Genomic DNA, 24,227 nt, shown 5'->3' with positions numbered 1-24,227 from the left:
AACTGAACTGTGGCTTCTATTTCTACGATCTGATGAGATCTATCCAGTTTCCACTCACTGTTTAAATATCACAGTAAGAAATCCTCATACAATCAAAACATAAAGTACAAAGAACAGAGAGAAACATTTCCTTAGAGGTTTATCTGTTAATACTGTTATCTTCACAAAAAGCCATGGGATCATCTAAACAAGACATTAAATTTCACAACCCCAGTAATTTTCATCCATGTTTTATACCCACTGAAATTATACATGTTCTGTACACACAGAAAGCAGACATTTCTGAACAGTTGTATTACCATTGTTTTTTCCTATATGCATATAGCAAAGAGATCTTTAAACCTCATAAAATTGCCTCAACTTTCAGGCTTTGATGATTAAAGCCTTTATACCCTTAAGATATCTGCAATGCACAATATTTAGTGCATTCACCCATTTTTGTCAGGATTTGGACAAATGGATTATTCCTCAAGAGAAGAAAATGGCAATGCTTAACTTAGTTTGACAATAGCTATAGAACTGTATGTCTGTGAGAATTTCCATCACAGAAACACTGTGCTTAACAATGGTAAAGCCACAGACATGAAAAGAAAAATATTCTTTGAAAGATAAAAGCTTTATTCAAAGGAAGCTTTTAAAAAGGGTTGAGGCTACTAACAGTCTAATACATATTAATAGCCAGAGAAACACAGAAAATAAGGCAGTTAAATTGTATTATATAACAATACTTACAGGCTTCTGTTGTGGAGCTGTACTCACTAAAAAGACAAAAATAAATCGTAAATAAAATAAAGTCTTTCTTTTTCAAAAACAACTCTATAAAAGAAAAAACTCATATAAATAATTTTAAAATATTCTTAAATAAATAAGGCAGTGTTAAGTTTACTTTGTTAGCCAGATTTTTTACTCTTTACAAGTACACACTGCCTGAAATCATTTGATGTCTCCATTAGAGCATCTGGGACTGGAAGGAGCTAGCAGCTGTGTTCACTGTGTTGTGGTTGGCAGAGTTTATGAAATAAAAATAAATAAAAAAAAAAAAAAAAAAAGAAAGACTGAACAATAAAGAGTGGATAGAGAACAGGGAATGACTGCAGAGCTGTCACAGATTAAATGTATGTCAGCTGGCAGAGCAGGTACAGACTGGGTTAAATAGCTCAGGGAATATTAGCAAAGATACAACTACTGTGTTGTACCCAACAGAAAAGCCAAATACTCATGTGCTTTACTCTGAAACAAGGCAGTTTGATTGCTAGGGCTGGAGGCATGAAGAAGTGCCCGAGGCTAAAAACACACCATGTCACAGAAAAAGCAGCTCCAGCATGGGCTCTTCCAAGCACCTCTGAGCAGCATCCCATCAGTGACTGGCTCTGATGGGATTGCAATGCTGTTACACTCTCAGAGCACCACAAACCTCTCCCAAACATAAAACCTCTCCCTGTGATCAAAACCAACAGAAATAACCAAAAACAGGAGACAGAAGCGAAGTGAAGCAAGAGGAACCGAACAGGGGAGAACCTCCCACAGGCCTATGGCAATTAAAGAATGGCAAATAAAATAGAGTTGTTTTATACATTGAGATCCTGCTACCAAGCTCAGGGAAAAACCTGCTAGAATAACCTGGAAAGACCAAGGTTTTCAAAAAGATTCTTAAATCTGAGCGCCATCACTGCTATAAAAAGGGAGATTATATACAACCTATTCTTGCAATGCTGTAAAGAAAACACATCTTCAGCTTCTGTGTGGAAAGCCATATATTTAATTGCAATTTGCTAAGAAGCAAGTGTGATAAGAATGCCATTCCTTAAAATAATACTTATTTTAATGTCAGGAAGCAATACAAAGGCTGCATGAACAAAATCAAGTTATTTCCCACATAAATAACATAAAATCTCTAGCTATGTGATTACACATTATGTCAAGTTCAATATAATACATTCATCATTTATATGACTTTTCATCTCAAAATATATAATGCTGTGAAATGGATCCTGATCACTGTATTTGCTCCCAATATAGCAAGTATTTTTAATATACCTCACAGATTTTAATCTGTTAATTTTCTGACAGTATTACAAAGGGAATTACTTTTCCACTGCCTGTAGCTGATGTGCTCAACTGGCAAATTAGTAGCAACTGTAGTACTAAAAATATATAGTACATAGTACTAAAAAGAAAATCACTAGAAAAGCCACACTTCCTCCTTGTTTGTCTTTGCTTATTGCTGTCAACTTCTTTACCTTGGCTTCTCCTAGCTAAACATAAGGTACAGTTCCTATCTAAACTCTTGGCAAGCTTAACATAAAACATTTTATGCCCCCAGGAAAATGGGCTTATCACAAGTTCAGTTAGTTACAATAAATTCCATTTTTAAGGGTGAAAACCCACAAGTGTAGAACTTTTCACTGCGTCTTAAAAGTAAGTTACAATAGACAAAAAGGCAGATGATTTCACAAGGATGCTGGTGAACTTACAACAGAACTAGACATAATTTAGGTAAGATTATTTATTGTTGTCAATATTAGAGATGTAAGCTTCCAATGTGACTAAAACGCAGGCATTAAAGCCTGTGGGATAGGATTAAGTTTACACCAATAAATATTTTTCTGTTTCTGGGGACCCTGAAAACTTGAACATGCAAAACCAGTAAGAAATCATTACTTGGATAATTTCCAGAGCAGGAAAAAGAATTAAAACACAGCCATGCATTTTTCACATACAATTATTTAAACTGTGAATTTTCACTGGACAAAATGCTGTTAGCAATAGCATACTGCTGGCAGTTTCCTACATTGCATTTTAATATGCTGTTCATACCTGCTGAGCCAGAAGGGGGAGGAGCACCAGCCTTCTGCCACTCGGTAGCTTCAGCAGCCATCCTGCGCACGTAGGCATCATCCACACACATCAAAATGTTTTCCGGCTTTATATCCGTATGAATGATCTTGCACTTGCTGTGAAGGTAATCTAGACCCTGAAGTACCTAATTACAAAGGGAGTTTTTAAAAATCTGCTTGAAAGTGCAACTGAATTTATTAAGCTCAACCTTCAGCTGCATTTTAAAATAAGCCTGATATTATCCTGATGCTCAAAAGTACCCAAAAAATGGAAAAAATGTATTACCAAGTAGTACCATAAACACAATTTTCCACTGCAGTATGAAATTACAGAAGCTTACAAAGCAAAACTGTTTGATGCACAGTAACACCAGAGCAATGACTGAATTGCTTCATATTCAACTTTCAGAAATCAGTTTTTAAAACATGTACAGCACAAGTTTTGTCCAAGTAGAAAAAGAAGAAAGATCTACATTATCTTTAATAAGCAACCTGAAAGCCTTACCAAACAATGCCACTCTCATTAGTCCAAACAGTTAATTCCAGTCTCACAAAAATAGAAGTTTTTTAATCTTTCAGGACTAAGCTCTTCCTCTTTTCTCAGGTATGAAGTGTTCGAATTACCTTTGTCTATATTAAAAAAGCAATTCAGGTTGGAAGACTCTGTGATTCACACCTTCATCTAAGTAATACCACTTTCAAAGTTGCATCTAACCTCAGAATCAGACCGGCCTGCTCAACGCCTTTATCCAATTCACTTCCAACTACCTCCCCAAGATGCAGAATTGGCTGGGCTGTGCCCTGTTTGCTGGGTAAAACCTGAGTGGACACCAGGCTGAAGAGCTTGGTGAGGAATGGAGTTCCATCCTCACCAGCCATGACCAGTGGTGTTCTCCAGGGCTCAGCACTGGGGCCAGACCAGTTTAGTATCTTGCTCAATGACCAGGACAGGGGGATCAAGTGCACCCACTGAAAGTCTGCAGATGGCACCAAGTTGGGTGGGAGCATTGATTTGCTGGAGGGCAGGAAGGCTCTGCAGGGGGATCTGGACACACTGGATGATGGCCTGAGGCCAATTATATGAGGTTCCACAAGGCCAAGTGCTGGGTCCTGCCCTTGGGTCACAACAACCCCAGGCAGTGCCACAGGCTGGGGACAGAGTGGCTGGCAAGTGGCCCAGGGAAAAGGCCCTTGGGGGTGCTGGTCGACAGTGGCTGAACATGAGCCTGTGTGTGCCTGGCTAGCCAGGAAGGCCAATGGCATCCTGCTAGTATCAGCAATAGTGTGGCCAGCAGGACCAGGGCACTGATTGCCCCTCTGTACTCAGCACTGATGGGGACATCTCAAATCCTCTGTTCAGTTTTGGGCCCCTCACTACAACAAAGACATGGAAGTGCTGGAGCGTGCCCAGGAAAGGGCAACAGAGCTGGGGAAGGGTCTGGAGCACAAGTCTGATGCAGGGAACTGGGGGTGTTTAGTCTGTAGAAAAAAGGAGGCTGACAAAAAAGGTCCCTTCACTCTACAACTGCCTGAAAGGAGGTGGCAGCCAGGTGGGGGTCCCTTTGTTCTCCAAGGTAACAAGCAACAGAATCAGAACAAGTATCAAGTTGCACCAAGGGAAGTTTAGACTGGATCAGATAAAATTCTTCACTGAAGGGCTGGTAAGGCTGCCAAGGCAATAGGCTGCCCACTGAAGTGGTGGCATCACCACCACTGGAGGTATTTTCAAAAGTACAGATGTGGCACTTAGGGACATGGTTTTGTGGCAGACTTGGCAGCAGGCTAATGGCTGGAATTGATGTTCCTTCAGGTCCTTCAGTGAATCACTGTATGATGTATTACATATATGCTTTCTCCTTGCTGAAATACTTTCTCCTTAAAATCACCTCTCAGCAACTTGATTTTCACAGATTAGTGAAAGAACATATTTTGAAAGAACATATCCCAATGAAATGTTCTGAACTGCTTCAAGTTGCTAACACTCTGACTCTACAAAAACTTAAATACAGATAGACACCAATTTCTTTAAAGAACAGGTTACCATTTTTCAGAGAGATACCATTTTTGTTCCTCACTATCAACATCACAATGGTATTACTATTTTCCACGGTTACAATCTTTTGTTTTCCACATTTTATTTAGAAGCCCAACATGTCAACCAAAACTGCAATTTAATATGAGTATCTTCACATCTATGAAAAAGATTCATTGCTTCAACTTTTTATTCTCTAAAGCAGTTTAGGAAACTACTTTATCATAGGAGAGAATTAAAGAACACAATGCAAACACCCCCAAAACCCCTGTATGCAGAAGTGCAGGCTACCCATTAAGATGCTCTTGCAAACCCCACTGAGATTAAAACAAAATTATCTTAGATAGCAGTAAGAGTTCAGTTCAAATATCATAATTCTAACCTTCAAACTGTTAACAATTGTGGAAAAACCTAATTAGAACATCAACAAAACTTACCTGTCGGATTATGCTTTTAACACAACGGATAGGAAGGCCTTGATAATTGGACTTGATTATCCATTTTAGAAGATGATGTCCAAGTACTTCAAAGACCATGCAGACATCTGTAATTTAATTAAGGATAACTTCCAAATAAACTTGTTCATGAGATCAACACAAATGTTTGCTTGTGTTCTGGCTAAAGAAGTCATCACCCCCTTTAGAGGGAAAATGAGTCTCCCTAAAATAAGCATGGTAAGTGCTTTGGTACCTTGTTTCAATTATATATAAAACCATACAGAAGCAGTGTTCAACAGCAGAATCAATTAAAATAAACCATGTTAATTATGGAAATCTTGTGCATTATTTCTGCATGTTAACAACAGTGTTAGGGTGAATAATTAAGAAAATAATTGTAAAAAGCAACTAACAGGCATTTCTTTTCTTTGAGACAGTTGAAAGTACTGATTTGGCCTCTGCTCTCTAGTTTTTAGTAAATTCTAAATTCTATGAATAGGAGGTTTTAATAACAAAAGTGTGCAGCAACCATGTTTTAAAAATGAACCATAACATCCACTGTTTTATTAAGCTCAAAAGTCAATCATCAAAGAACTCTTAAACAAAGAAATGCAGAACTCAGAAGCAACATGCAAAAAGCACAATACCAAAATGTTTAATTAGACACAGCATTTACTACTGGCCCATGACAGAGGCAAACAGTCAATTACCAGGGGAGGTTATTAGGAAAAAACATGATCTAGGAACTTCCTGTGATTTCTGCTTCAAAGGCTTTCTAACTTAAGAGATTCTACACCTACATGCCTGGGTATGTTATCCTTCTATTGAGAAAATCTGCAGATATGGAAGATAATTTAAAGTTTTATCATCCACAACATTCTGGCAGGAAGTTATACAATTAGACTATGCCCAATTAATCCTGAAACATGAGCTAGGAATGACTTTAACGTACCTGGAAATCAGAAAAGATGTTAAAATCTTAACTATGTGATACTATAACCTTACAAAGAACAACGTACTAAAAATAACCAAAAATTAATTGATGGATATTGCAGGAAAATCTTGATGAATTAGACCTTTCATATAGATGACCACTTCTAGACTGTTAGAAATCTTACCTAACTTCTCTAAGTTTTATTAAACTAAAATCTTGGCAATGATCTTAAGAGTCACCGTCTTTTGTTAAAATGAGACTTACCTTGTCTATCAGTTTGTCACACACATTCTTCTCAAATACCTACCTATATGCATAAAGGTAACTCAAGTTTTAACATCTGCATCCTCTATACTGAAGTTACGCCAACAGTAAAACGTCTCAAGACTTGTCAAAGCACACTCTGAAGAACTGTAACATAACTGTTGCCAACTGTTAATCTCATTTCACATTCCTCAATTCCCGTGTTAGAGGAGACACTGAGTAGTCATTTCCCACTCATATCAACTGGGTGTACTCAGAACTCCGTTTCAGAAGAGGAAACAGTCTTCGTTACTTTACCCCACAAGGAACACAAGTCACTAGCAGAGCACACAGCCATCATAAAGGATGAGCAGAGTGCATGAGCTCTGCAGGGCTTATTAACTGAGCCCACGCAGTCAAGTTGCAAAGCTACAGCAACACAGATTGCAAAAAGGACACTGCAACATTCAGAAATGAAATATAGGACACCCGCCCACAGCCCTTCAGACTGCTGCTGCTGCACTCTCCAATGCACATTGCTGACATTCCTTGCACTTACAAAAATGTTAAGCATTGCCAGTAACCAGAAGAGAAAGGGATGTAGGGAAGTAAACAGCTGAGAGGCAAGGAGAGAGCAAGAAGGAAGATGTAAGAGGAATGGCAGAGGCAGGCGCAAAGAGGGAAGGTCACCAGAAAGTGACGCCCACTCGAAAAAAAGAGATTGCAACATTCTGCAGGGAGGACTTGGACAAACTCAAGGGACACTCCATACTGGAGAGACACCTGGAATCGAGAGAAGATACAGAGCAGGCTCAGTGTTGGGAGCAAGTATGCAAAAATGTGACTGCTGTCTGATTTACTATCCTGATCTGAAAAACATTAACCTTAAGCCAGACTGTTCAGAACAAAGAGATTGGGAAAAGGTCTGCATAAACTACTAGGAAACCAGCCTTGCAAGTCCCAGGATCCTCCTACAGAACCAATAACTTTACTGGTGGGAAGGTCCAAAAATCCCTGCAGCAAAAAAACTCTGAAGCCCACCTAGGAGACATTCTTGGAGGAGGCTTCCTGAGAAATTCTCTTCAAAGCAGCACAGGAGATATCTCATAGGAGCAAACTAAGCACAGCAGCAAAAGTGAGAATAAATCTATCATTAATCAGCTGACAGGTTTAAGTACTGAAAGCTGTTCTTTCTTGACTCAAATCCTACCTGTAACTATCTATCTATAAACACACATTACTCAAGCATTTAGAAATATGACAAAGGATAAAGGCTAGTTAAGCTCTTGTACCAGCACAGAAGACTTTAGGATGCATCTCAGTTGTTTCTAGATTGGCAGCATTTAGGCATAATAACATTTAATTAATACTCTATATTCTTTGGAGATATATTACAATCATTATAATGTCTGATTGTGTGGGAATGTTTCCTTCCTTATTTTTTCCATTTATCTCTCAAAACACTTGTTCCATTATATGATTATCTGAATCATTTATTTAAAAAATACTACACTGAAATGAACATTTATTACAGCTCTAATAAATGTCCACTGCAAACAAACATAATAATTCACACATTGAAAACACCAAGGTGTCCAAGATCATGAATTCTGATATTTCATGAAAAAGTCATAATTGCAATATTTTCAAAATATACAAGCAGGTAAAAAATTATCAGCCTAGTGCAGCATAACACATTATTAAAATTCCTCTATATGTAAACACCTACTCCAGCTCCTAGGAGAAAGATGACAATTGCAGTCACACAGTGCAGACCAATGGCTCTGCACAGTCCCAGCTCTGTTCTACATGGCTCTTGACAATTTTCCCTGTTTGGAAGCTCCATGACATTTTGTGGTATTAGCCATCCAAAGGATTCATGCAACTCTCTTCTGTCTTGTTTTAGCTTTTAAATGCATTCCATAACCAATAATCAAGCCTCTATGAAGCATATGGTGTTTTATTTTACAGTCAAGCAACAGATATTTCGTGACTTGCCCAAAGGAAGCTGGAAACAGCAGAGCATGGAAAAGATCTCAAATTACTTAATTTCTCTCAACCTGTGCAACTCAGTGACACTAATGTAGCACTAATATGACATTTTAAAAAGTAAACAGCACCAAAACACTAAAATCAAATTACTTGCTCTACCCTAAGAGAACCTACACCAAAGATTATTTTCCCTAGAACTTAAAAAGGAGCTGATGAAATAATGCAACCAACCACTGCTCAAATAACTCAGGATGCACAAGCTGTTCTCAGGAATATTCAATGCATAAGATACTCGGTATCATATTTTTGCTGGCAGTCAGGACTTTGACAGACTTCCAGATGCAATTTAAATTTGAGTCCAGTATCAATCCATCCTGTATATTGGTACTTTTCTGGAAAATGTACATTTCAGTAAGGCAGGAACATCTGCCTTCTACATAAAAATTTCTGTGCTGCCATTTTTTAACATGAAGGCAAAACTGAAATAGAATAAATCAGCATCAGCTGTCCAGTTTTAATCTGCCAATACAAAGCTACCTGACCCCTTATTTTTCACTAGCACATGGTGTCTTTTTGCTTTCTCAGTGTAAGTGCTACACTGCAAAAAGATTTAAGTTTGGATGTGATTTCCAAATATTATCACTAACAAAATTTACTCTTCACACCTAGAAACAGCCCTTACCTTTAATACAGTGAATTAAATACATGTGAATCTTAACAAGAATTTAGGAACATTACTGGGAAATTGCTCTGATAAAGACATAAGAGCTATTTCTATGTATAGCTATAAATGCATAACTGTACTCCTTATTTCATATTAGTGTTTTACAACATAACAGTAAATCAAAATTTTTTATTTCTAAAAATAATTATTCTTCAACTGCACTACAGTCAGATGAAAACAAATAAAAATGGGGGAAAAGAAAAGGAGATTAGACAGCAGTCTGTAACTGAGAACACCTGACCCTGTACTCAGCATATACCCAAAGGCTCCATAACTGATGTCAAGAGACAAATGAACAGGATGAAAGCTGCTTGCACACTTCTGTCTGGAAGGATGCTTTCTAGTGAGCATTCAGATTTACTGACTGTTACCTTCTACATTCCTCTCCTAGAAGATGGGAGTTGGTAAAAGGTACTTTAATCTGAAGGTTGAAGGCACATCACCAAAATCAATGTATAATTAGGCTCTCTAGAGCAGGAACTGTCTCTCTGGCAATAGGACCCATGAACAATGAGGTTTGATACTGGGCTCCAAAACACAACAGGCACACACATAAGTCCAGCTGTAACAGTAAATGAAAGCACAGTAATATAATATGCTGCTAAAATACCTAATATAATTAGCAAGGAGAACTCAGTTTAGCTTAACTCTAAAATTAAATATATTCACAGACTCAAAATTTACCATGAAAATGAGGCAGCTGTATTTCACTTTATCTCTCTCTTTTTTCCACCACCCCTCTTTTCTTTTTGTAAAGAAAGCTTTCAAAGACATAGCTTTACAACCTTTGCCAAAAACAAGGTCAGACCTGGTCAAAAGATAATTACATGAACAAGAGAAGCATCTCCTTGGCCTCACACTTCTCACAAGAAAACAGAAACCAGATTTTTCATGACACCAACAATTTCTCTTTACCAGTCTAGAACAAAAAAATATTACTTGTAAGCTTCAGTTATTATCAATGTTTCCAGTAAACTCCATTTTTAAAGTAATATAGTTCTAGTTCTACCAGACTATGAAAGGATATACAAGACTTCTTTTTAAATTTTGCACTGTTTAGAAAAGCTAAGTTACTTTCACTCCACAGAGTGCCTTACACACTGCACTTCTCTTGGCATCTACATACATTCTGGTGTTTCTAATTTGTATATTTAAAATAAGGTTAACTACAAAAAAATCCAGAACTAAATGCTTACTTATTTCAGTATAATATCTTTAATGAGAATGCCATGTTCTCAAAAGGATACGAATTCCATTCATTCCAGAAATTTTGAAGTCATCAATTAGCTGTACAACCATATCCTTGTTGGGATCATTAGGGTCACTTTCACGAACCTAAACCAAGAATGCAAACACTGATATTTTAGGAAAAAGTTCACTTTGAAATACTAATTACTTAGATTTCCACACAAATTTAAGTATTTTGGAGCTTCAGAAAATATTAACTCACAATAAGATGTTTAGAGGACAATATGCAAAAAACAAGAGTCTAATATCAATTCTCTGTGTTTTTTTAATTCACTGTTCCTATTATTGTTATTGAACACTGTATTGCAATAGTGATACTTACACATTTGAGCAACTTTATTTCATCCAAGGCTGTCTCCGTATAATGCTGGGCACTTTTTACAACTTTCATTGCAACAAACCTTTTTCCCCTTGAATAGAAGAGAAACATTTTCAACATGTACACTGAGCGAAAACAAACATACACTGAAGGTTGAGAATTTTCAACTAGAATATTTCATAGTCTAATGCATTGGTACAGAAAATGCTGAAATTACACTTAACGACAACTTTTAACAACACTCTGTTAATAGCGTAATTATTGATATTTTAGTCTCAATGCTAATGTCTCTAAAAGAGGAATCTGCTTGCACGTTATCATTTAATGAACATAATTATATTTTTTAATTAAAGATACAAAAGAAATAAAAAATATAAGCTTATTCTTGCATGCTCAAGACAACATGCAAATTCAATAGGAAAGCTAATTTGTCAAAGAAAATAGAATTACATTTATTTCTGAGAGCTTTTATAAACTACACTGTTAATCAAGAGCAAAATGAGACTGTAGTATCTTTCTGCACAAAAAGACAGTAAATATTTACATAACTTTACCATACACATAAAATAGAAGTTATTGCAAACAAAATAAAAGAAATGTATTAAGAATAAAGTTTAAGTATAAGGAAACAGTTTTCTTACTGCATATCCCAGCATAGCCAGACTGTAGAGAAGTGTCCCCATCCTAACTTTCTGATAACATGATACCGGCCATTGAAAAGATCACCAATTTTCACTGGATGATAGCCTCCTTTCATGAAAAAAAAAAAAACAAGTAGAAAAAAGAATATTTAGGAAATTAAAAAGGAATTCTCAGGTTTTCAAGTAATTCTCTTTTAGTTATGTATTTTCCACTTCAAATTGTCCTGTACTATAAATAGGAAATATAAAGAAAACTCTAATGGTAAAAATTCTGCCTTGCTTGGCCTGGAGGGAAAGAACTCGTGTCCTGTAACTACTGTAGAGTTTGTTCACCCTTCTCTCTTATGGCTTTTATTTATGGTAATATAACCATCTGTTCTCTATTTCCTTGGGCTTATCTTCCACTTCATAGACAGTAAAGATCTACATTATTTCTTTATCATATTTGAAGCCTCTCCAGTCAACATATTTTGGATGATTGCAGAATCTCAGCAGAGATTGTTTTAATTCCCATTTGCTTTCGAGTAATAAAAGCAGCAATAAAATACTTCCTGAGAAAATGTTAAGAACAATGCAGACTTCATTGATGCTCTTCTACTTGGCCCCTGATCCACAGCAGCAATGCATTTTTCTGACATCTGAGCGTTTTACAGTGAGGAAGAAGAAGAAAAAACAGGCAGCTCTGGGCTTTGTCTGAATGGCTTTTTCATTACTAAAGTCTGCAGTCCAAATTTAAACCACTACACAGGTTCTCCACAATGTCACTAGGCAGAAAGGCCAACAGGACAGAGCAAGCTGGAGCTCAGGTTTCTAGGAGGTGTAATGAAGCCTTTTATATCCTTTATATTTTGGGAGACACTATTAGTTAAACGCAGGGAAGAAAATGAACACATAAGATTTTTATTCAAACCTTAATACACCAACAATAACAGCCATAATTTTGCCTAAATTGCAAACAAACAAAAAAGCTGCACCACTCAACCCTCCAAGACATCAGCAGCAGACTCAGAGCAGCTTTCAAGGAGCCACTTCTTTCTCTCTCTCTGGTCCTTCACAATGTCCTGTCCAACTGTCCTTTGGCAGGATCCTCAATTATTGACTAATCCATTTGGAATTAGGAAAGCCTCCAACTACTTTCTCAAAGTTTCTGGATCTGTTTTGAATCCCTTGAAAATCTTGTTAGAACTGGTTAAGACAACAATGTGAATTTATAACTTAATTTCTTGAATTTAAAACAGGGACTTCACTCTTATCTCCTTTTATCTGTGGGAACAGTGATGTCAAATCTGGATATATTTATATTCTTTTTTTGCTAATAACATCTTCTGCCTTAACAGAAGTTCAACAGCTCTTTTATGAACTCTCATATGCTGCCAGAGCAGATTAATAAATTTAACACAATTGTGCTACAGAATTTTAACTATTACATACTCAGGAGAAGGATAAAGCTTAAATGATGTACTGTGCTAGATGCTGGTGTGACTAACAAACTCTGAAACACACAGCTTTGATGTATGTGTGCTAAGGTGTAACTGCAGGCTTAGCAAACAGCACACCCAGCTTCACCCAAAAGCTGACCCTTCCCTTGGGGAAGACCTTCCCAGCCCTCTTATCACTTGAAGGAGATGCTCATGAAAGCTGCCAGGACAACTCACCCAGCACAGTAAAACGAGACTTTCACTGCCACTGCTGAGCTGTGCCACCCTCAGTAAGGATGCCCACACTGCCAGACAGGAACTCCTTATTTCCAAATCAAAACCCAGATCACTTCTGGAACACCTGACTGGATTTGCTCTCCAGCAGAGAAGGGGTACCTGGACTTAGTGAGAGTGAGGGCTGACTACTATACTGTCCATCTGCAAACAGAAACAGCATCAGCCACGTATGAAGCCTGAGTCTATTGCAGCTTCCCTATTATAGAAATTTTGCTGAATAAATGCAAATACATGAATTGGTACTGATACAAAAATTAGAAACAAAACTAAATTTGATTTTGTCTATTTAAGCATCCTTCTAGTAACAGCTGATGGAAATATTTAACAATCTGGATAAATATAATCATTAAGACAGCTACTGACTGATTTAAAACAAACAAACGAAAATATAATTACTTGGTAACTTTCCCACAAAATTCTATGCAGGATGAGGAAGTCATAGATACAAGAGGAAAGTTAAGAGAACACACAGGAGTTCTACCTTTCCATTACTGAAAAGGCTTGCATTTGTGAAGTGAACCAAATCTGATGACCTGCAAAATTTATATGAGACTTCCACAGAGATACACTATCACAGATAAAAGTATGTTTCTAGGAATAGTTTAGACAAACAAGAGTCTTTAAGTCTGACTGTACAAATAACTTTTGGCATACTTGTGCTTCAAAGGGTCAAAAATAATCAAAAACTTGTGATAGTTTCTTCCTATCAAAGACAGAAGAGGAAACAGCATAGAGAGGAAATCAGACAAAGACACCAAAGTTAATAAACTGGGGCATGATGAGTTATTTTAGTAAACTCCATGTGTAGGTAGCATAACAATACCATATATGTAAAAATCATGTTGTTTTGATCCCTACACCACTGTCATAACTAACTATAACAATACACCAGCAAATGTGACAGATGCCAACAGTGGAAGCATATATAGCATACTAGTATGTATGTATGTATGTATATATATATATATATATATTTCACAAGATACTTTCCACTGTCCTAAGTCACAGCAGGAGCAGTTTTGGAAATAATATTTTACTAATCCTGTACATGCTACTCTCTGATTATTCATATCAGCAACATATGCATTTACAGGTTGAGGACAACCAGATAAACAATCCACTTAGTTATGTGTATTTCAAAAGCTGGTGTCATCCTATGATGAATGTAACCATTTCAGTTCTCCATGATACTAAAAGTATTTCTAAGTATTAGTACCAAGAAAGCATCTATGCAAAATTAACAAGCTGATAAAAATTATGTGCTTTTGGAAAAACAATACTGGCAGTTGAAAATATGGAGTGTATAAATAATAATGCAACACAAAAAAACTCCACCCTGTTGTACTGCAGCATACACAGAAAAAAAAGTCTCTGACAGCTAGCTAGCTACATGCATGCAAGAAGGAGGGTCAGAAAAAATGAGGTCATTATTCCTGAATGTCTCCTGAATGTATTGGTAATTGTAGCTGGCTGGTTCTATGTTTGTATAGGGAATTATTCCCTTTGTGAACTAGATGAATGGGAGACATCTCCAGGGGGCAGAGAAGATGATCAGAGAAGCAAAAAATTCCAATTACATCCATGACACAACAAAAAAAAAAAAAAAAAAAAATTACCAAGTGTTTCAAGGCTTCTCAGAGAAGAAAAACTAGCTTTACAAAGTACCCCTCAAAAAATCATGCAGTTGGACATTTGATATTTCCATTCCTTAAATAAATATTTGCAAAGCATTTTATGCAAATTCAGTAGCACAAACAGAAGTAATGTTACAGATTCAAACAGGCCCTAGAGGAAGCCCCCAGGGAAAGGAAGTCAGTCTGCTTTTCACAGATGGCTGCTAGTCAGTCTCTTTCACATCAGGTGTTAATACAAACTGATCCAATTTCCTCATTAAAAAACACTCCTATGACTATTTACTAATCACCATGTAATGTGATCAAGATGCAAGTCCAGCACATAGTAACATACCCTTAAAAATAAAAGTAGTAACAAAAATGCTCAACGGGAAGTACAGCTAACAGGCCGTATGTTGACTTCCTGAAAAAAATAATTATATACTCATCATCAAAATTCCCCTCCTATAAAATTTCAGACTGAGGTTGAGAAGAGATGAAGTGTGCTCTGGGCCTCAGTCAAAAATCCTGGAAGACTGCCATTTTGAAGACAAAATTAGGAATAAAAGAGACACTCCAGTAATAAATTATAATTTCCATATCTTTATCTTCCACTTGCTACCCAAAACAGAATAAGATACTCAAACTAATAACATGTCTCAAAAAATGGAAAATGCATAACTTACTTATTCCCTACACAGAATATAAAATATATAAACAAATCCCAAAGTGGTCATGGAATTCAGATTCTTATGGAGACCCTCCCTTCAGTTCCACACCAGCAGACTGAAAGAAGGAAATGCACTGCTCAGTCTTACAGGAAATTAGGGTCAGAAACTAAGCAAATCCTCTACTGAAGCAACAAAAGCACTGCTCTCATAGAAACAAGTAATGATCATGACACCCAAATGAACCAAAGCTTGAACCATCCTTAATGTACTTTAAAAAATTCAAAGCCTCAGGATCAGAAGAATTCAGAAGAACTTTTATGCATACAGAAGTTCCCTTTAATTTTTCAGGAAGCCTACAAGTATTCTTAGTGTAATGTAGTTTATTTCAGAAGTATACAGATCTCACTACTGACCTGCTCTAGTTAAACAGGTAACTCATAAACAGGTTCTCAACTTAGACTATTTTTTTGTTTTGTGATTTAGCTTCTGCAGATGGTGACATTTTGCAAGGGATACTGGAAAACAGACAACAACGGATTGTTTGAAATTAAATACAGCCCTTACTTCAGGAAAGAATAAAGTCAGAGCTTTGAAATGCTTAATCTCAAGGAAATACAGATGTTTATGAGTACACAGATGTTTAAACAAACCCTTATTCACTGATGGAACATGTTAAAGATGCCAAAAGAGTTATCTTACAGAACAAATGTGTGTTAACACAAATAATAAAAAAACAAACCAAAATACTTGAGCATGGTTTGATAACATGTTTTTCTCTTCCCTGCTGCAGATTTCAACATCTAGTTTGAGTTTATTTTTTGGCTTTTACTATTAACATTTGTAAGCCACTTATACATTTGAAATATAATATATTAATAAAACCTTTTACACCAAGATGAAATAGTCACTTTCCATTGTTAAATATGTAAATAGAAAACGCTTTTCCAGGCTAGGAAGGGGAGTCTTTGAAATAGTACATTTACATTTCCAGGCTTATACAGAAACTTCTGATTAAGAAGACATTATCACATTTGACACAGGAAGTGTTTCTTGGTATGAGGAATACAGAATACCAGATACAGTCAGTGTGCATAGAGTGCTTTTTGACTATTCAAAAATACTGATCTGAAGAGAGAAAATTCTAATGTAAATATTCTTGAAATGTACTACAATAGGTAACCCAGAGTTGATAGAACTGTTATTTATCATTTTTCATGTAAGTACACTGTACATTCTACCCTAATGGGAACAGACTTGCAACTCTATCAGTGACATTAAAATAAATTTAAGTATTGACACTGTTGTACTGCAATCATGCCTTTATGCATTTAACAGTATTTAAAACCTGAATACAACCAATACAAAAATTAGGGAAATTGAGTTAAAATGAAGATGCAGAGAGCCTCAGACAATGCTGAGAGCTGTGAAAGACACCACGTGGAAAAGAAGCATGTAACATCTTAGGTTAGTGCAAGTGAGAGAAGAAAAGAAAAATAAACAATACAGTTTAAAAAATAAATTTATGTAATGCTCTTAAAGGCAAAGCATTTTAGAACAATTTGGAGCACAAGAAGAGTTGTTTGTCTTGGTTTGGATGTTTCTGTTTCTCTTACAACTCGCATGAGTCAAGGGAAGTTTATTCTCTATTCTTTTAATCGGGACATCAGGAAGAATACAGGGATGCTATACTTGTAGCTCTATTGAAAACTGTATAAACAAGCTATGGCTAAGTGAAAAAGTAATGCTGAATACAATTATGTATCAGGACCTGAAATGAAGAGCTGTTCCTAATTCTTGTATTAGTTAATTCTATAATTAAAGATCAGCTCTTTAAAAATCCCTCAAGAACCAGAACTAAGAGTGGTGTGACCACCACGGTGAACTGCGCTCACCTTTGCAGTAATCTGCAGGATCCTCTTGCTCCTCATCGTCGGAGCCCAAAATCTCCTCCTCGGGCTCAGGCGGGGCGGGCTCCGGCAGGGGCGGCGGGGGCGGCGGCGGAGGCGGGGGTGCAGAGGGAGCTTTCTGCTGAGGCTCTGGCCTGGAAGTGGGACAGAGATAACACTTTGTAAAGAGCCACCTCACCGGGGTGCCCAGCCCTTCAGCGGGGATGAAAAACCACCGAAGCATCTCTCGATCTCGCTGTCACCTTTCACATCCCCTTTGGGACACTGGGGAGGCGTGCACAGAGAGGAACCTGGCCAAACCAAGAGCAGGTCTCCAGTGAAAGAGCTTGCAAAAGACACATGAAGTATATAATCAGATACAGACAAGCAAATTAGACATTAGATTCATCTTCTTGAGCAAAACTGAGAAGAAATACTTTTGCAAAGACTATCAAGTTATTCAAAAGCTCCTGCTAGCTGAAGGATGAATTTTTAATTAATTAATTAATACACAGCAAGAAACAATCTTCTAGAGACACAGACACAACCCTTAATGCACTTCTCATCTGCCAACACTATGGAAAGCTGTTTCAATATACAAAATACTGAAAACATCTATTAGAAAGTAAGAGAAAAAAACGTCATCATCCTAGGTAGTCCACAATGCTCATCCCAAGGCATATCACATGCTTTAATACACACTAATTAATTAAAAAACAAAACAAAATCACCAGAGTCTTGACACCACTGGGCAAGAGATGGGCTTTTTTTGTCTTGCAGCTCCTATTTTGTAAAAAAACAACCTAAGTAAAATATACTTTATATCCTGTTCCAAAGAAAGCTGTACTTGGTTACTACAAATTACTCACATTTCAAAACTGAGTATTTTCAACAGACTGATGTCCAGGGTTGAAGGGATAAGACCTCTCTGTCATATAATTAAGAAAGCCTTCCCCAAACAGGTTGATGCTGTTGTTTTTTTGCATTCATGCCTCTTTCAAGTGAAAAGTATATACTTTCCAAATACATTTGCAAAGTAACTTAAGCATTTGCGCCATCAAAAGCTGCTATAAATTACATCTACTTTAACCACATCTAAAAAACACTGCATTAACAGTATTTTGTTCTTCATGTAATGAAAAAAATTGGTTGATGTTTCAGCAGCTAGAATTAAGATCCAAATACTTCCTTCATCACGAGTAAAAACTGTATTTATGTTTATCCCACTGCTAAGTCATCTTCCTCATAATTCCTTTTCTTTTTAATACACTGCAATTGTTCAAGACAGACAGACAGACCATTTGGTGTCAAAGAGAACACGGTTGGTCAGAAACAAATGCCACTGGCAACACTCACCACCTGCAGAGCAGCTGCTATTATACCTTTGCTTAAAAGGACATGACTGCAAGCTGCATTGCATACTAAATTCATCTGCCTGCTACCCCATTCAGATAGTAAAATTCTTCAGTCAATAAATGGTCAGATTTTAAAAGGGGTACTTTGAACTAATTTATCAATGATTTAAGTTATGATGGGAAATCTAATGAAGTAAATGAATTTACATCATTCTTAACCACATGCAACTAGACAGAAGAGAAAGAAGAAATCCATTTGTAAGATACAAAATAAATACATTTGCAGATGTTCCTATTTAAAATTATGTTGGTTGTTTGCTTCCCTCTTTCATTTTTGGCTCCCAACAGATGTCTTTATCTGGTACACTGAGAGGAAAGTAAACTGCAAATGGAAAGTTCAGCACTTTCTCTGACCTACTACAAACCGGATTACTGACCCTCCTGGTTTCATGAACCAGCCTGGTCTCATGGTGCCAGCCAGCTCCCAGTGACAGTGACAGCTCCTACATCTGATCTGAAAGCTTAAACCAAACAAACCATCACAAAAGGAGCTACATTACAAACCCTGAAACTTCATCTGCTGGGCACAGGACCATTTTGGATACACAGATCAAGAACTAGGAACACTTAAAAATAAAAAACTAATGGTTGGACTTGATGGCCCTGAAAGTCTTTTCCAGCCTAAATGACTCTACAAGCAAAAAGAAGAATGCAGAGTGAAACAGCCTGTACTTCATCCATCTCTGTACTTCATCCCTATGTCTGCAAGCAGGGTGCCAGGAACAGAGGCACATCCATCAGTGCCTGGACTCCTTATTTTGGATGATACCATCATCTTACTTTGTTCTGACCACTGGTGTCCACGTTACTATTTTGGTCACATGAAATGGTACAACTACAGAAAAAAGGTAGGGTAGGGGAAATGCAGTTTTGTGTAAGTTCAAAAATTCATTGAAGTAGGTTAAGAAAACAGGGTTCTTCTGAGTCTCTCTCAAGCTACTGTATTTGATTTTGGTTTCAAAGGGGTTATTTTTCCTGTATTCAATCCCAGTTGATTTTTATATTCAGAGTGTTTTTTTACTGTCCTTTGAGGACACCAGGAAGGAAGGAAGATATTACTTTATTTCCTTCTGGAGTTATGATTTTTGTCAGCAAATAACAAAACACTGCTTTAAATGAGGAATATCTTGGGTTTGCCCATTTAGCTTTCCTTGCATCTTTTGGGGCAATCAAATATTAGTACAGAAAGATGAGGGAAGGAAAGAAACAAGCTGAGTTATATCAGTCTGACTGCTAATTCTGCATTATAGTAATTTTTTCCTCTAGTTTAGAATTCTTAGCAAGAGATTCTTATAGTTCTTTGGTTTTTTTCACTTTTACTTTTCTAGGATATATGTAAAGATCAAGTCTTCAACATTTTACTTGATGACTTAAATTCTGCCTACAGGCTAAGTAACTCATCCTGGCATCCCCAATCCTGATCTTATGCCAACCCATAGCTTCACAGTGTTAGGAAGGACATCAATGAAAGAACTCCAGTTTTGCTATTTCTTAGTGGCCTTTTATTGAACTGCAAAGATAAGCTATGATGAATGCTTCAACAACATCTTAATTTACAATTTAGAGCATGAATATACAGTTTATTCAGCTTAGATTTCATTTTTTTCTACTACAGTCTGCTAAATGTTAATTATTTTTTCGTTTGAGTAGACTTTAAAACATTGTTGGCACCAAAAAGTCCAACCATTTAGAAACCTGTGAGTCACAAACACATCCGTAATCTCAGTTTCCTTTTCAGAAATATAATTGTCAAATACTATTACAACATAAAAAGCTACTCAACAACCATTATTTCAAGTTATTAGTCTTTCTTATACCTAAAATGGTGTAATGATATGCATGAGGTAACACATGCATGCGGAGATAAATATTAAACCTGGTTTTTTTTTTTTTTTCTGTAGTAATCACTTGGTACTCTGTGGTCGACCACTATTAGATTGCTCACCACCATCCAAGCATAAACACTTAATTAACAGAAGAAGATGACACACCATTTCTAGACTCTCAGTATTCTGTCAGCAGGTATGCAGAGAACTGACCACTTCCACAAGCTACAATGACAAACCTTATAACTGTATTGAAAGAAACACTAAAAACAATTAGCAAACATTAGCCGGCATTTTTTGTCTTTTAATTACTGCCTTTTGATTGGACAAAAATTAATTTACAGCAAAGTCCAATCAAAATACAATTAAATCCTATTTTTAAACTGTTCTTAGAGGGAATACTTAGTAAAATACAAAAGAAAAGTTGAAGTATTTCTCCTCTACAGTGATCTTGAAGCAAAATGCGTCAAAACCCTGCATGAAATCTTGCAAAAAAATCAACTGCCCACTGTTATGAAACATAACATTTCTGACAACTTAATTTTACTGTTCTCCCTCGTGAACATGTTGCTCCATGCTCCCACTGGGTAACAGACAACAGTAAAAGCAATCTCCTTAACACTCAAACCTTAGAATGCTGAGAATATTATACTATGAGAAATCCAGAAAATTCCATCCATTTTTTTTCTTGTTGATGTTGTGGGGTCATTTGCTATTCTTCTGTAATTGAAAAGGTAAAACAAGAGCAGTGAGAGTGATGAAAATCACAAAATGCCTTCCATATGGGAAGCATCTGAACATACTAGAGATTTTCAGCCAAGAAAACAAGACATCAGAGTGCTAGAAAATCTTGAGAGATACAGAGAAGGCAAATGGGAAATGGCTGTCCGCTGCCTCATCCCACACAAACTGAGCCAAGTTGACTGAAAACTCAAAAAAAAAGACTCATGCAATGATGCTAAGAACTAAGGTGACCTTTTTTCCCTTGGATATCATGGATACAAGAAGTTATTTAAGTTCAAACAGGGCTCAAAACAACTCATGGAGGAAAAGCTGACTGATGGCTAGCCCAGGACTGCCTTTGTGAGGCCCAGCAGCCTGGGATGTGGAACAGTATTCAGCACCCTGGGGCACAGCTCTGCACTCCTCCCCAGAGGGAATGCAGGTGCACCTTGGGTGTGTCCTCATGCAGTCACTCCATCTTCAGACATTCATTTCTTTTCCTCAACAAATTAATGATTTCCATTCCTAAAAACCAAGAGACTTCAGGCCTCTTTATCTGAAACACTCACAGACAAAAAATATGTTTTCATTTTGAAGTAATGGATAAGAATGTCTTGCAGGCAGGACTGCTATAGAAGAAAATCACCTCAGGAAAACCTCCTGTTCCCATGGGAACATGTACAACAGCAGGAATCCCTCTCTATGAACACTGTACTGCACTCACAGAAATTTGTCAGATTAAACTAAGAACTACCTCAATCTGGGGGGAAAACAAAACTCCCCTTTAAGACTTTCATATGAACACTACCAAAGACATTTTTTGCTAACAAAAAATGCCATTAAAATCAGGCTAAATTACTCCATATATCTAATAAAATATAGAATAAATTATATTCTAACAACGTTATATGAACCTTCTGCCATGCCCACAGAGGTTCTACAGGGAATTTCAATCTGCAGTGGTAAAAAAGAGGAAACAAGGAGCATCAGAAGAATTATGCTGTAAGCCTCCTAAGAGATGGGAGCTTTACAAAATCTACTAGTGAGGGTTGGTCCATCTGGAAGGAGCTCTAGCTATGCGCCTCTCCAGCTCCTAAAGGCAAAAGCTTTTATCCTCCTGGGCAAGGCTCTCAAGGTTCTGTAGAGTTAAAAGTCTGAATCTCTATACACAATTCTTACAGCTGTTATTAACTGCTGAAAGACTCAGCTATTTGGATCTCTTTCTCGTTTGTTCAAATGGTGTCTGCTTTATGAGCTGAATTCTTGCTTGCTCTTTTTTCTCAAATGCAAATTTAGCTTAATTAGACAGGTGCCTTCTAACACTGAGCTCTTTGAACCAGAGGCAGCCTTAAATGGAGGCTTTCTAAGTTCACACACATAAAACAAACAACAAAAAAATGTAAGATCAAAAGAACTCTGAAGTTATCACTCAAGGAACAAAATTATGTTCAATGTTTCCAGTAAGATTTTAAGTGGATTATAATTCAGAATATTTTTAAATTTTAATAGTTATGATAAATTATTTGTAATTTAATAATTCTTTTTAATTATGCCAGAGGTCATATTACTGTTTTCAGAAACAAAGTCCACAAATACAGAAGGAAGCAGGGCATAAGGAGATGTGTTTTTAACTAACTCCAAGAAATTATTGATGTGAACTTCCAGGGACAGCCTCGTTATACATCAATAGCACTATTTGTGTTCTTATTGTAGTACAAAACCGTACTACCATCTCCAATTCTAGAAAATTTATGCATAAAAAGAGCACTGGTATGTCACAAACATGAAGTAGTTTCTACATCTGGTCATTATCAAACAAAATTATAATTCCTCCTGGGACTGTTAACATTCCTTCCAAAGATACCATCCTACCATCAAGCATTAATAGAAGCACCAGTAAAAACCCCTCCCAGAAGGGAGCAGGCTAAGACATGGTAGCTTTTGTAACCTCAAACAGCAACACAGAATGAATTTTTCATTCCCATCTTACTTACTAGTCTTTTAGAGGCCACCATGGGCTTGAGAATGCACACTCAAAGTCCAAGTGAAATGCCAAGGAACGCTGTCTTCTCCCATTCCAAATGACAGCTATTATAAACAAATGCCATTTCCCACAGCAAGCACTGCAGTTTTACCACAGCACCACCCCAGCCCAGCATCACAGGAAGAGCACATTGCCAAAGGCAGAGCTGAGGGGACCCAGCAGCAGCCTACCATTACATCAAATCACATCTAGGATGAAGCAGTGAAGTCTGCAGAGTTCAGGAGGCAGCTCTTTTGCCTTTCTCTGATACAGTTACAGCATGTTCTGAGAAGTAACTGGTTTCAAGCCCTGAAAGTCAGTCCCAAATTAAACTTTGTTCTCAAACAGATGCAATTCTGTTAAAATGTTAAGACAGTAAACCAGAAGTCAAATCTATCCAGAAAGGCTCCAGCTTAATTGGACTTGCAAGAGTAATATGTCTTCTTCCTCAAATACTGTTTTTCTCACAGAGTTGTATTTTCCAGACAAGTGATCCATTATAGACTTGCAAAGGAAAAAAGAGTCAACAGTTAATTAAAAAACACAGACCCACCTGGCAGCACAAAAAGAAAATATATAAATACTCAGCACCTTACCTGTACTTCTAGTCACCAGTAAACTGTTGTAAAGACTGAGAATGTTAAAATCATAGAATATTTTGAGCTGGAAGTGACCAACCGGCATCATCAAATCCACCTCCTGGTCGTTCAGAGGAGAGCCCCAGAAATCACATCGTGTGCCTGAATGTTTTGTCCAAATGCTTCTTACCTCTGTCAGGCTTGGCGCTGTGACCATTTCCCAGGGCTTCCAGTGCCCAACCACCATATGGATGAAGAACATTTTCCCAGTATCAAACCTAAACCTCCTTGGCTCACTTCACGCCATTTCTTCAAGTCCTGCCACTGATCACATGAGTGAACAGATCAATAACACACCTTCTGCAAAAGA

General features: G+C 37.1%; 1 protein-coding gene across 5 annotated transcripts in view; it reads right to left on the bottom strand.

Moving 5' to 3' along the window:
- Positions 1–24,227, bottom strand: part of SRPK2 (SRSF protein kinase 2) — a 125,500-nt gene that overhangs the window by 24,092 nt on the left and 77,181 nt on the right. For all 5 annotated transcript variants that reach the window (XM_077783638.2, XM_077783640.2, XM_077783639.2 and 2 more), the window contains 7 exons: positions 17,299–17,447; positions 11,408–11,516; positions 10,770–10,857; positions 10,447–10,534; positions 5,307–5,413; positions 2,818–2,983; positions 733–758 (listed from right to left, as the gene is read on the bottom strand). In XM_077783638.2, coding sequence (XP_077639764.1) covers positions 733–758; positions 2,818–2,983; positions 5,307–5,413; positions 10,447–10,534; positions 10,770–10,857; positions 11,408–11,516; positions 17,299–17,447 — 733 coding nt within the window. The remainder of the gene's footprint in view (positions 1–732; positions 759–2,817; positions 2,984–5,306; positions 5,414–10,446; positions 10,535–10,769; positions 10,858–11,407; positions 11,517–17,298; positions 17,448–24,227) is intronic.

This window comes from Lonchura striata, chromosome 1A, assembly GCF_050655825.1.
Source record: "Lonchura striata isolate lonStrDom1 chromosome 1A, ASM5065582v1, whole genome shotgun sequence".
NCBI lineage: Eukaryota > Metazoa > Chordata > Aves > Passeriformes > Estrildidae > Lonchura > Lonchura striata.
Note: the sequence above shows the minus strand (reverse complement) of the source record. Positions and strands in the feature narration are given on the sequence as shown.